This window comes from Lepidochelys kempii, chromosome 1 (assembly GCF_965140265.1).
Source record: "Lepidochelys kempii isolate rLepKem1 chromosome 1, rLepKem1.hap2, whole genome shotgun sequence".
NCBI classification, from domain to species: domain Eukaryota; kingdom Metazoa; phylum Chordata; order Testudines; family Cheloniidae; genus Lepidochelys; species Lepidochelys kempii.
The window spans coordinates 217503104-217515464 of NC_133256.1; the positions used below are offsets into that span (position 1 = coordinate 217503104).

Below are 12361 nucleotides of genomic sequence, written 5' to 3' on the forward strand. Positions count from 1 at the left end.
GTTCCCCCCATCCCTCCAACTCCCTACTTGGTACTGGAGGAGTTGACCCGGACTGTGGGTTCCACCAGAGGGGAAGGTCTCTGGCCTGTTCCCCGATCCACTAGGTGGATAAGCAGAGACTGCGGGGTTTGTTCTTCTTCCTTTTCCCCTTGCTGGCCAGTGATGAGGCTAACTGAGTGAACGGCAGATTTGAGCCACGAAAGTAGCCAAACTGAGGGCTGCCGTGAACCCTCTGAGGCGAGCAAATCCGCCAATAAGCACAGGACCCACCAAGGCAGAGGAGGAACTTTGTCACAGTAGCTATATGCCACAGTGAAAAGCTCTGGCAGGGAAGAGGCAGTGTAGACCAGGGAGGCGCTGTTTGGGTGTGCAGGGTATATACCCTGGGGTTCATCCATGTGGGGCACTCTCCTCTGCTTGTCTAAACTGTGCCTCACCATCTATGCTGCTACTTATAGCCATGCTAGCTGGGCATACGGTGTCTGTACTCTACATACCACCACAAGTGTTGCCATCCCATAGAAGGAAGGCAGGGCTGTCCTGCTGAACATACCTGAGGGTGATTTTCTTGTTGCTTACAAGTTATTTCCCCCCTGAAAAAATGGATCGTAACAAAGCGACCGATCTTCACTTAGACCAGCCCAAGTGCCGGGTTGGAGGGGATTGTTTTGTGGTGAGGAGCTGTTTTTGTGTTACCCCTGAGTCAGAGTATAGATTTTTATTCATGGAAAAGTATCTGTCCCATTCCAGCTCCTTGCCAGTAATTCAGAAATGGCTGGCAGGATCTGACTCACACTTCTAGTAACAAAACCTCACAGCCGTAGAGCTGAGACTGAGTGTGAAAAGCTTCAGACCAAAAGGAGAAATGTTGGGAAAGTGCTGAGCAAGTGATTACTGGATTTTATAATGGAAGTTAAGTTGCAGTCTTAACTAGGGTGAGCTCTGTGCATTAGAAAGTCACTTGTGGTCCTGTTGAATGGCTTTACTGGCCTGATTTTTCAGAGGTGCTGAGCACCCATTTCCCTGATCGAAGTCCATGGGAGTTCTGGGTGCCCAGCACGACATATTGATTATTATAATCACCATGTCTTCTTTTCCCTTCCTCTCCCCCCTAGGATCAGGCAGCTAAAGATAAAGCCATGCAGAGTATGGCTACAATGTCATCTGCCCAGATCATCTCTGCAACCGCCTTCCACAGTAAAATGGTATTGCCTGGCCTCCCGCGACCAGCCTACCCTGCTGTGTCTGGGGTGAGTGAAGTGTCTCGATGGAAATGGGGCAGGAGAGTCAGCTAGAGATAAGAGTTAGGAACTGTGATAGACACACACCCCAGAAACAGACCACAGGGGACAAGTTCAAAGTGCACCTTATTAACATGAAGGGCAAAATTGCTATGTAACTGCAACATTTAGGGCCTGATTCACCTCTCAAGCTGGTGTAAATCAGGAGTAACTCCAGTGAAGTCAGTGGAGACACACTAAAACCGATGTAGACGAGAGGAGCATTTGTGATGTTAATCACCAGTGATGTTATAGGATGTCTGTGCTGTCTTTTTTGGCACATGGTTCTTTTGTATTGAGCAAATCCATTCTTGCCGTCTGTCCCCAGCCCCCTCTTGGGCACGTACAGTCACAAGTGCTTGTATACCATGGTGACAGGTGACCTCATATAGAAGCCTAAAGAGATGAGGCCTGATCCAAAGCCCACTGATGTCAATGGGGAAGACTTCCATTGACCACAGAGCCCTTTGAACCAAGCCATGGAACTTTAAGATTCTCTGTACCCTGCAGGATGAATCCCACTGAGATCCTGAGGGAAGGGATGCTCCTTCTGTCCAGGGCTCTGGGACTGTATAGTTCAGGGACTGTGCTAAGAGGGTGATGGAGGGTCAGATACATAATGCAGCCAGCATTAGATCAGTCACCTGAATGCCACGGCTGCTGCTTGCAGTAACAGGAAATCCCTCCATGTTGAGAAGTTCAGATTGCTCTTTTTTCCTTTTTCTTTTTGTAATGCAGCCATGTAAAGATCAGGAATTAACCTGATAAATAAAGAGGAGACACGATATCTGGACTCCGCACGCTGAACAAAATGCAAGGGTTACCTGTGTTCCTTCCTCACCCCTCCAGTTGCTGTCACCTCCCTGTCCTCACTTGGCCATTGTTACTGCACCACATGTCAGCACCCAGGCTGTCTCTTTGTCTCACTGTCTCTCCTTCCCCTCTTCTCCACCCTGTGACAGGTCAGGAGAGTCAGAGTTTGGGATGGGGTCAGTATCCAGGTTTTGAAGTTCGACTGGTGGATGCTGATGGATCCAGGTTTTTTGAGCCATGGAGCAAGAAAACTTGTAACAGGCATGGTTTTGCAAGGCTTCCCCCAGCCTGCTTTCTAGATGCACATAACCAATGCAGAATGCCTTTGTGCAGCACAAAAGAAAGCTTTTCCTGCTCCATCTCTGAAGAAAGGTCTGTTTCCTGGTGCTAGCCCGCCCTACGGTGCCTCCCAGCTCATCTCAGTGTAACATGCGGAGTTAATCGCATGCAGCCAAGTTTTCAAAAGTGACTGTGGACTTTGGGGTCCCTGAAGTTGGACACCCAAAAATGGAGCCACTCTTACCCAGTGTCTACCGCTGGAAAAATTGTCCTTAATTACTTATCACATCTGGCTTAACCCTTCCAAATCCCATCAGTGCCGCTGCAGGGGAATACAGGCTCACTTAGCCCTTCTCACAGTCTTGTTATGTGCCATCACTAGCCTCTGACAGGAGTAAGGTCTGGTTTTCTTTAGCCTCAGGATGGTGACTGTGTCTGTACTTTGGTTTTGCAGTTTTGGCAAGGAGCTTTGCCAGGCCAAGCTGGATCCTCTCACGAGTGAGTACTCCCACACCTAAGCATACACATGGCTGCTTCCCGTGCTGTGGTGGAAGTTCCCCTGAGCTGGGCAGTACCTTCAATTAGCTCGAGGTTAAGAAACCATAAGGCCATATGCTGCTGTTTCTCGGAAAGGCAGACACTCCCCAAGCTATCGATGGAAGCAGGCATGGATTTGAGGCAAAAGGCCTAGGGCTAAATTCAAAGATGAGTCTAAATGAGTTCAGAGGGAGTCTTAAACTGGTGAATCTTGCCCCTTCTTCTGACCCCTCCAAAATGTACATTACACTCATTCAAACTGCCTCTGGATTCACTTAAGCTCACTTAGGGTCTGATCCAATGCCTATCAAAGACAACAGAAAAGCTGGCTTCAAAGGGAACTGAGTGGGGGCCTTAACTCACCCTTTACACCCTCCTTTTATACTTCATCTTGGAATTTGCCCCACTGTGTCTATGGGTATCGGAGGGATTCACATTGGGCCTGATCTGGCCTACAGTGAGAATCCAGAAGAAAAGAGTGTAGCAAAAAAGGCAGTAACAGGAAGTTGTAAGAACAGTGTACATGAAAGTTGGCCACCTCTCCTCCTTCAACTCACACGTCTTGGCTTCTCAGCATGTAAGTCACACCCGTTTAGATGCCCTTGCACATCAGTAAGTGGGTATGAGTAGGTCCAAGGGACCCTAAAGCTATCTAGCACATATCAGCTTACATGTGGCCTCTGAATTAGACCTCTAGTTTGCAAGTGAACTGGGGAGGGATCCCTCAGGGATCTTGACTAAGGGCCAGATTTTCCAGAGCGTAGCACTCACCACCTCCCACTGAGAACAGGGGGCGCTGCCAGGTGCTGAACACTTCTGAAAATCTGGCCTAACTGGGAGTGGAACTCTGTTGATAATCCAGTCCCAATTGAGGGTGTTGAGCACTTCTGAAAAGCTGTCCCCACATGGCCCATCACCAGGAAAGGAGCTCGCAGAGCCCAACACAGAGAGGCTGAGTTGCCATTTACTGACATTTCCCACACTTAAGTCCATCTCTGGACAAAAGGCTGTATAAATACATGGGCATTAGGGTCTAGGTGGCCAGGCCATGTAGGGAATCAAGTCAGAAGCCCTGCAATCTCCATACAGCCAATCGTTGAGGTGAGCTTGAAGGATGCCCCTGAGTGGGTCTGTGCTATTGGATACGTAGGTAAGAATGCAGTGTGCTGTGTGGGTCCCTTTTTATACATGGGGTGCTCTATTGAAGTTATGCTCTTAGAGGCCCCTTTTGTATAGGGACTGTTAGGGTCCCCTTTCTGGGCCCTCCTTGCCTCTCGTGGAGTTACTTTCTCTCCCCCCCGGAAAGTCCTTCACCTAATTTACCCAGAGAACTGAACAAAATGCTTTGATTTTTCTTTAACTAACTCTCATGTATATTCCTACAGCGTGAAACCTTTTTCTCAACAAACCTATGCTGTTCAATCTCCACTCCCGTTACCAGGTAGGTAGGGAAACACAGTTTCTTGCACAGCACATACACATCATGTTGCCATGTAAGAAAATCATAGTTCTTTAGTCATAACTATAAAGGAGACTTACATGCTTCCTGCCACTAAAGGGGAAATAGCAAATTCGAATATTCCGCAAGGACCTGAGAAACCACAAGAATGAGAACAACCCACATCTAGTCCCAGACTTGTTCTGTCCAGCCACAGGTTTATCTGATATAGCCAACCAATGCATGTCCCATCCAGCTCCACTCACTCAATCTAACCTCACCATACCTGATCCTGTGTTTTTAATTTCTCTGGTTACCACAAAGAGCAATATTTACTTGCAGTCTGAATGACTCCATTTAAAATTAAGGGAAGCCACAAACATGGAAGAAGAACAGTAAAGTTTCTGAGAGAGCACAGTGTGTGTGTCTCCTCTTACACCAGGCTGCAGCAACTCCAAAACCAAAGTGGCTGCTGTCTCTGCACACAGGCAGAGTTATTAGAAACATAGGCTGAGATTCTGAAAGCTGCCTAGGGGGATTTAGATGCCAAGTTCCCACTAGTTGAAGCAGAGCAAGGCTAAATGGCATGCTCAAGATTACGTAATAGGTCAATGGCAGAGGCGGAATTAGAAGTCACGAGATCCCAGCACCATGCTCCAGCCAGAAGATCGCTCTGTTTTCACCACAATAAGGGGGTTGTATTTCCAATGTGACTCTCCTCAGATGCCTTGTTCTAGTAGAGCAGAAGGTGGTTTTTCCTTCCCAATCTCAACATTTCCTCATTCATGGTGACTGCTCTGAGATATCCAAGCAGATTGTCTTGCTATTCATTTAAGGCCCAGTCCAGCTCCCACTGAAGTCAGTGGGAATCTTTCTTTTGACTTCAGTGGCAGTTAGATTGATCCATTACTTAGCAGCATATCCTGGGTTACTTCCTCAGGGAAGAACAGTTGAGAAACTGATCGGGGAGGGACAGACTGTGACAAGTGTTTTATATGAGGGTTGAAGTCCAAAAAAGATTCTCACTAGGCTGTGACATTAGATCAGAGGTGGGCAAACTACGGCCCGCAGGTCACATCCGGCCCGCGGGACCCTCCTGCCCGGCCCCTGAGCTCCTGGCCCGGGAGGCTTGCCACCGGCCCCTCCCCCGCTGTCTCCCATCCTCCGCAGCCTCAGATCACTGTGCCGCTGGTGTGATGCTCTGGGCGGCCGGGCAGCGCAGCTGCAGAGCCGCGGCCTGACCCAGTGCTCTGGGAGGCGCAGCTGTAGTGTTGCCAGCCACCGGTGCTCCAGGCAGCGCGGTAAAGGGGCAGGGGGGTTGGATAGAGGGCAGGGGGGTTGGGGGTGGTGGTTAGGGGGCGGGGGTGTGGATAGGGGGCGGGGTGGTCAGAGGGCGGGAAACGGGGGTTGGATGGGGCAGGGGTCCGGGGGGGGGGACAGTCAGGAAGGAGGCATGTGGTTGGATGGGGTGGCGGGAGCAGTCAGGGGCAGGGGTTCAGGGTGCGGTCCAGGGACAGGGAGAAGGGGTGGTTGGATGGGGCAGGAGTCCTGGGGGCAAGTCAGGAATGAGAGGGGAGGTTGGATGAGGTGGCAGGGAGCAGTCAGGGGTGGGGGGTCTGGGGATTATCAAGGGGCCAGGGTGGTGGATGGGGCAGGAGTCCTGTGGAGGCCGTCAGGGGGCAGGGAACAGGGGGATTGGATGGGGCAGGAGTCCTGGGGGAGCCTTCAGGAGGCTAGAAGCGGGGCGGGTCGGATAGGAGGCTGGGGCCAGGCCATGCCTGGCTGTTTGGGGAGACACAACCTCCCCTAACCGGCTCTCCATACAATTTTGGAAACCCGATGTGGCCCAGGCCAAAAAGTTTGCCCACCCCTGCATTAGATGCTGAAAATGACAGTTGTTGCTGACTTGGCTCTTTTTCATCTCATTTTTTCATCCCCTTGCATTTAGGGTTTGAGTCTCCTGCTGGCCTCTCACCTTCCCCATCGGCTCCACCTTGGCAGGGGCGAAGGGTTGCCAGCTCCAAACTTTGGATGTTAGAATTCTCTGCATTCTTGGAACAACAACAAGACCAAGATACAGTAAGATATAAACCTCACTCCCACTTCCCATGTATTTTTTGCCACTGGATAGCTTTAATTTACACTAGGTGTGCTGTTCAGTATGTATCTAGCTATTTAACTATGTACTGAAGCGCCCGGTCCACTGAATTGCTCTGCATTGGCAGGGACAAATTTAGAAGCCAAGCTTGGGGAATTTAGGATCTGGTAAAAACAGATTCTCCTCCATTAAAATGTCCTAAGGCCCAAAAGACAGAATGACATGAAGCCAGTGTAGCCGCTTCTACACCATCGACTTCTGATCTCCCCTCCGAGTGTAGTGGGCATTCTGGGTATGTTCCAGGGTGGGAGGATGTGGCCAGAGCAAACTGCGCTCTGGTGATCATGAGATAGTGGTAGAATCCCTGCAGAGCCATTTCAGCAGGCAAGGGGCCAGACAGCACTTCCTGCAGTGTTTTCCTAAGAGGCCTCCTGCACATGTACCGTTCATGCCTGTTGTGAGGTAAATGATTTTTGGGTCCTAAGGCCCAAATGGGCTCCCTGGTTTGTCTCTGTCCAACAGCTCCCCTGAACTCTATGGTTAGATGGTCCCAGCCAGTACATTCTGTTCCCATCTTTTCTGCTGTGAAGAGCACTGGGTGATAACTCTGAACCGAGGCCCATCCTGTGTCACCCTAATGTCTCACACCTGTCTCCCTGCAGTATAACAAGCACCTGTTTGTTCACATTGGCCAGTCAAGCCCCAGCTACAGTGACCCCTACCTCGAGGCGGTGGACATCCGGCAGATCTATGACAAGTTCCCTGAGAAGAAAGGGGGCCTGAAGGAGCTCTTTGAAAAGGGGCCACCCAATGCCTTCTTCCTTGTCAAGTTCTGGGTAAGAGAAGGAAGCTCCCAGACTGCCCAGCTGCTCCTGCTCCTTTTGCTATTTTGTGGGAAGTACCAGATACTCAGTGTTGAGTGTGCAGCTAATTCACCCACTGCTCGCATCTGGGACTCCCCCTGAAGAGCAAAACGCCTTATTGTGACATTCTGGCTGGAGCAAGGCAAATATTTGGTGTTGCCTTCTGCAAAGTTGTAACTGACTAAACTCTTGGGAGTTTGTTTAGTTGCAGTTCAGACCAGTGGTTTAATGATTGATGTGTAAGGGAAATCCTTCTCCTCTGCAACCTTGAAGCTATCTGTTCCCTGAATCTAAATATTCAATAACTTCCCAGCGTGCACTCTATTTCCCCCTTCCTGCCCTATTTCGCTATTTCTGTGGGTTTGCATTATCTATGTACAAGTGATTTACACTAGGCACAAGGCCGACCACAAAATAGGAAACATGCACCAATGAAAGTGGATTATACAGCAAATGTGTTCTTGAAAACTGACCGAGAGGTTCTGGTAAATTGGCAGAAAACTTAAGGTTGAATCAGCCTGGCAAAATTCTACCCTCTCAGTTGCTTGGATTGAATTTTTGATGCGCAAGCTCAGGTTTTGCAAAAGCTGTAGCATTGTGCCATTGCATCTTGTGTGTGCTGCAGGGCACAGAGGAAATAATTTGGAGACGGATGTTATTGTAGGTATTATAAGATTACAAATAATAGCAGCTTGGGGCAGTGGCAGGGCTGGATGGCTGGGGGAATCTGTAATGAGTAATGAGATATGGAGCCTTTCACTTTAACATTACCACTTGCAACTCAATGCTGGATCATTTCTCATAGCGAGACTATGAGAAATGAGCTGATGGTCTTAGTCCCGTTCCTAGTGGACGCTTATCCTTCTCTCAGACTCATCATGTTAATTGTCACTAACTGACCACTTTATTGGCAGGCTCAGCAGAGACAGCAGGGAGTTCAGCAAGGAGGGTGAATGGCTTGTTTCTGAACACCTTTGTTGTGTTTCGAACTTTTTTTTTTTTTTTTACCCCAGATGGGTAAACAAGGAGTTGATGCCACTGAAGTCTGAATTAAGCCTTTATTTTGAAGGATTTCAGTGGCATGAAGGCCATCTGCACAGGGGGGAATCTCACCTAAGGTGACTACATGTTGTCTCTGTGCTGGGCATGGGTGAGGCATCTCCTGATTGCAGGGCATGGACTGACATGTCCTGGTGTCTGGGGCATTCCAAATCCTGGTCTTGAATGATTTGGCATGTTGCGGAATTTGGAATGCATCGGAGAGCGCGCAGTCAGTGATACCATATGGCATTTTGGTTTCCTGGTTCCTTTTTGATACCGTGGGGGCACTGTATTTTGTTGAATCACAGAGGGAGCTTTATATGTCTGGTGATGAGTTGTGGTGGTGGCCTTTCTGTGCACCTAAAAGCAGGCGCATTAATGGCCTTCAGGCATAAACGTTGTGCTGTGATCCTGTCTCTGCTTATCATAAGCTAAGCAAGATCGGGCAGGGTCAGTAATTGGATTGGAAACCTCCAAGGAATACTTACCATATATACTCGATCGTAAGCCAGTTCGTTTATAAGCTGACCCCCCCCCCAAGATGGATACGTAAAAATGGAAAATTTTTATGACTCATTCATAAGCCGACCCTATAATTCAGGGGTCAGCAAACTTTGGCTCCCGGGCCATCAGGATAAGCCGCTGGCGAGCCAAGATGGTTTGTTTACCTCGAGCGTCCGCAGGCATGGAGGTAAACCTAAGTAAACAAAGTGTCCCGGCGCACCAGCTGCTTACCCTGACAGGCTGGGACAGCAACTGGTGGGGAAATTTTTTTGGGGGGAGAGAAGTTGGGGGTCAGGGGAGTAACCCCTGTGACCACCCCCTACATGACCCCACCCCTAGCCTGGGACCCCCACACTCTCCCCATCCCATCTCTTCCCACCTTATCTGGGTAGGGCTAGGGGAGGATGTCTCTGGGCTGGCTGCAGCCTGCTCCGGCAGGCCAGACAGGGCGGCGTGGCCAGAATCAGAGAGCCTCTGGCCCCACCTCTTCCCTTCTGGCTCTGCTGGCTGTGCTACCTCTCCTTGACCCCAATGTGGTGGGGAGGGGCTGTGTCCCACCTCTTCCTCTCTATACCCATTCATAAGCCGACCCCCTTCTCTGGTGCTTCCTTTTTTTACTAAAAAAATTCAGCTTATGAACGAGTATATACAGTACTCTCTAGGATCTGCAAACAGCAGTATTTATGATTTACTGAATGTCAGTTTTGAACCAGTGTCTCAGCATGACACTATTGGGTACAGAGCTGCTGAAGAAGCTGTCTTGTGGATCAGATGTAAAATAGAGGTCTTGAGCACTTGTGAACATTTAAGAATCAGTGGCATTTTCACAAGAGTGTCAGTGTTAACCTTGTAAAATTTCAGCTTGGTGTGGGGTAATACATCTAAGGGAGTGTAATTTCTAAAGTGCACTAACATGTTATGCATTATTTCGTCCTTGTAGACCTTGCTGGTACACTTTAACATAGCACTGTTTGAAACAGTGCTGTGTTAAAGCACACTAAAGATTAGCACGCACCAGCGGGATCTACACAGACCAGTTAAAGCTTAGCACACTGGTGTGCTTTAGAAATCACACGTCTATAGAGCGCATTACCCCACGGTGTAGACAAGCCCTTTGATTATTACATTCTCCGTGGCTGAACATTAGAGCTAGTTGGGAAATTGATGGTGAGGGAAGAGGGTAGACTCTCTAGTGAAAAACTGAAAACAGAAATTTTCAGCCAACAACATTCATTTGGAAATTCTGCCGCAGTACCTCATGGCAGTTGTAGTTCGGGTGCCTCATACCCTCATTCTGCTCTATGTGCCAGGCTCTCTGGCCAGACTACATCTCCCCTGGTGCACTAGGGTCTTTTCTTTTGTTGAGCAACCACAGTACATCAGAGGAGATGTAGTTTGACTGGGAAACCCAGCCCATAGCAGAGAAAGGGGGCATGAGGGAGCAGAACTACAAGTTCTGTGAGGGCCTGTGGCGGCAGTTCCAAATAACTTTTTAGGGAGAGCGGGAAGGTGGCCAAAATTGTTCAGGTTTTGGCAGAAAACTGAAAACTTTTTGGTTTTGGAAGTTCTTTTTTTGACAAAAAGTCAAAATGTTCAGCAGAATCCAGACACCTCTTACAAAAAAAATCATTGAGTCAAAACCACTTTTTTTTTTTTTCTGAAAAACCAATTCAGTGGAAAATTTTCAACCAATTCTGCTATGTAGCCCTGCATTTTCAACTGCATGAACAATGCAACTTCATTTCTTGTCTTAGTTGCTGTGCACTGCAAAGAAACTACCTTATTCCTCCACAGAGGAGGCAGCTTTTCAGTGGTGGGTAAAGCAATACCTACATTATACAGTTGGTAAAGTCCTTTTGGATGAAAAGTATTCTATAAAAACAAGATACTGGCCAGAATTTTCAAACTTGCATGCCTAAAATTAGACACTTAAATCCATATTTAGATACATGTATGAGTGGATTGGTTTTCAGAGGTTCTGAGCTCCTGTTAGTTTCAATGGCAGTTGCTTATGGTCAGTGCCTCTCAAAATCAAGCTACTGATTTATTAAATTCTTATTTATTCATGTAATTCTATTGCTGTAGCACCCAGAAACCCCAGTGATAGACCAGTGTGCTAGGTACTGTCCAAACACAGAAGAAAACAACAGTTCCTGCCCCAAAGAGCTTGCAAGGATTCGATGCCTAACTTAAAACACCCAAGTTTGGGGATTTTGGCCATTACCAGCAATGGCTGGCTCTAGTGAGACAGATCTGTGCCCATATTCATTCATTAGTTTTTTAGTTTTCAGATGTCAAACATATAATTTGTTTAAAACTTGAGCGCTCCCAGCACACACACCCCTTTGATGAATTTGGCCTTTGGAGCCCGAGGGACAATGAACTGACCCTTGGCCTTGGATCGACAGCTTGTGAAGAGCTGCTCCGTGACATTTCTCCATGCTCTGAGCGCATTCCAGCACAGGACAATGAATATGAGACATTACCCTCCTAACACATGGGCAGCGGCAGCCCTGCTCTTTTCCAGCGTAACGTTATCTCTCGCACCTGTTACTTGGCTCTCCCCCTGAACATCCTGCTACAGGCATGTGTATTAATAGCATGGGGGGTGGGGGAGTTCTTATGTCTTCACACGCCATGGGAATGGAGCACTCGCAGTGTAAAACTTTCAGGGGATGGCGTATGAGTCCAGGGGCCACACAGGGAGGGAGATGGAATGCAGATGAGAGACCAGGGGTTCCAGGTGGGCAGTCGGAGTCCAGAGCTGTCCAAAGCACCTGTCTGCAGAGGTAAACCACCTGCTGCCACTCAAGGGTTAATTTAAAGTTCACAGAGCATTCTGATTCAGAACTAGGTGCATCTGAGGAATTGCCCAAAGGGCTGATAGGAGACTTTTCCTAAACGGATGATAAATAAGCATAATAATCTCTTCACCTCAGCAATAGGAAAGCCTAGAAACCAATCAAATTGTTTGGTTCTTTCTTTTCATGAAGTGAATGAAATACTCATAGAAGGGGCTGGAGGGGAGGACTGGAGACTGAAATAATCTGCTTTCCCACAGAACAAAGCAGCAGCACTGCACGCTTCCCCACGCACGGTGCCCAGCCCGCCAGTGTGCCTTAAATCTGGACCTGGCAGGTACTGCCTGGAGGGATGAGAGGGCAATTCAGTTTCTAAGTCCATTCTGTCCTTGGCCTCTCTAATTGCCATTGCAGACAGCAAACAAGGCAGCAATTAGTGATGAAGATTTTTATGATGTTTGCACCTTTCACTGAGGATGGGACTGAGAACCCCCGTTAATTTCACCTGGGCTAAGGAATCCTAGCAAGACTGCACTGACTTTTAATAGCTGTTCTATTCTAACAAGGGGCTTTGTAAAAATGCACTTCTTCCAGCCAATTTGCTTGCCATGTGCGTTCAGAAGCGTAGGAATTGTGTGTTGGCAGAGGGAGCTGTGTCGAAGAGCAGGGGCAGCTGTCCTCCAGTTGTCAAAGTGTCATGGAGTCTT

General features: G+C 48.4%; 1 protein-coding gene across 6 annotated transcripts in view; it reads left to right on the plus strand.

Moving 5' to 3' along the window:
- The window catches only part of TEAD4 (TEA domain transcription factor 4), a 58892-nt gene that overhangs the window by 32552 nt on the left and 13979 nt on the right, over positions 1–12361 (plus strand). For 5 of the 6 annotated variants that reach the window (XM_073314138.1, XM_073314109.1, XM_073314119.1 and 2 more), the window contains 5 exons: positions 1116–1250; positions 2827–2870; positions 4295–4350; positions 6296–6426; positions 7108–7281. In XM_073314138.1, coding sequence (XP_073170239.1) covers positions 1116–1250; positions 2827–2870; positions 4295–4350; positions 6296–6426; positions 7108–7281 — 540 coding nt within the window. The remainder of the gene's footprint in view (positions 1–1115; positions 1251–2826; positions 2871–4294; positions 4351–6295; positions 6427–7107; positions 7282–12361) is intronic. The other variant, XM_073314158.1, reaches the window with a different exon arrangement.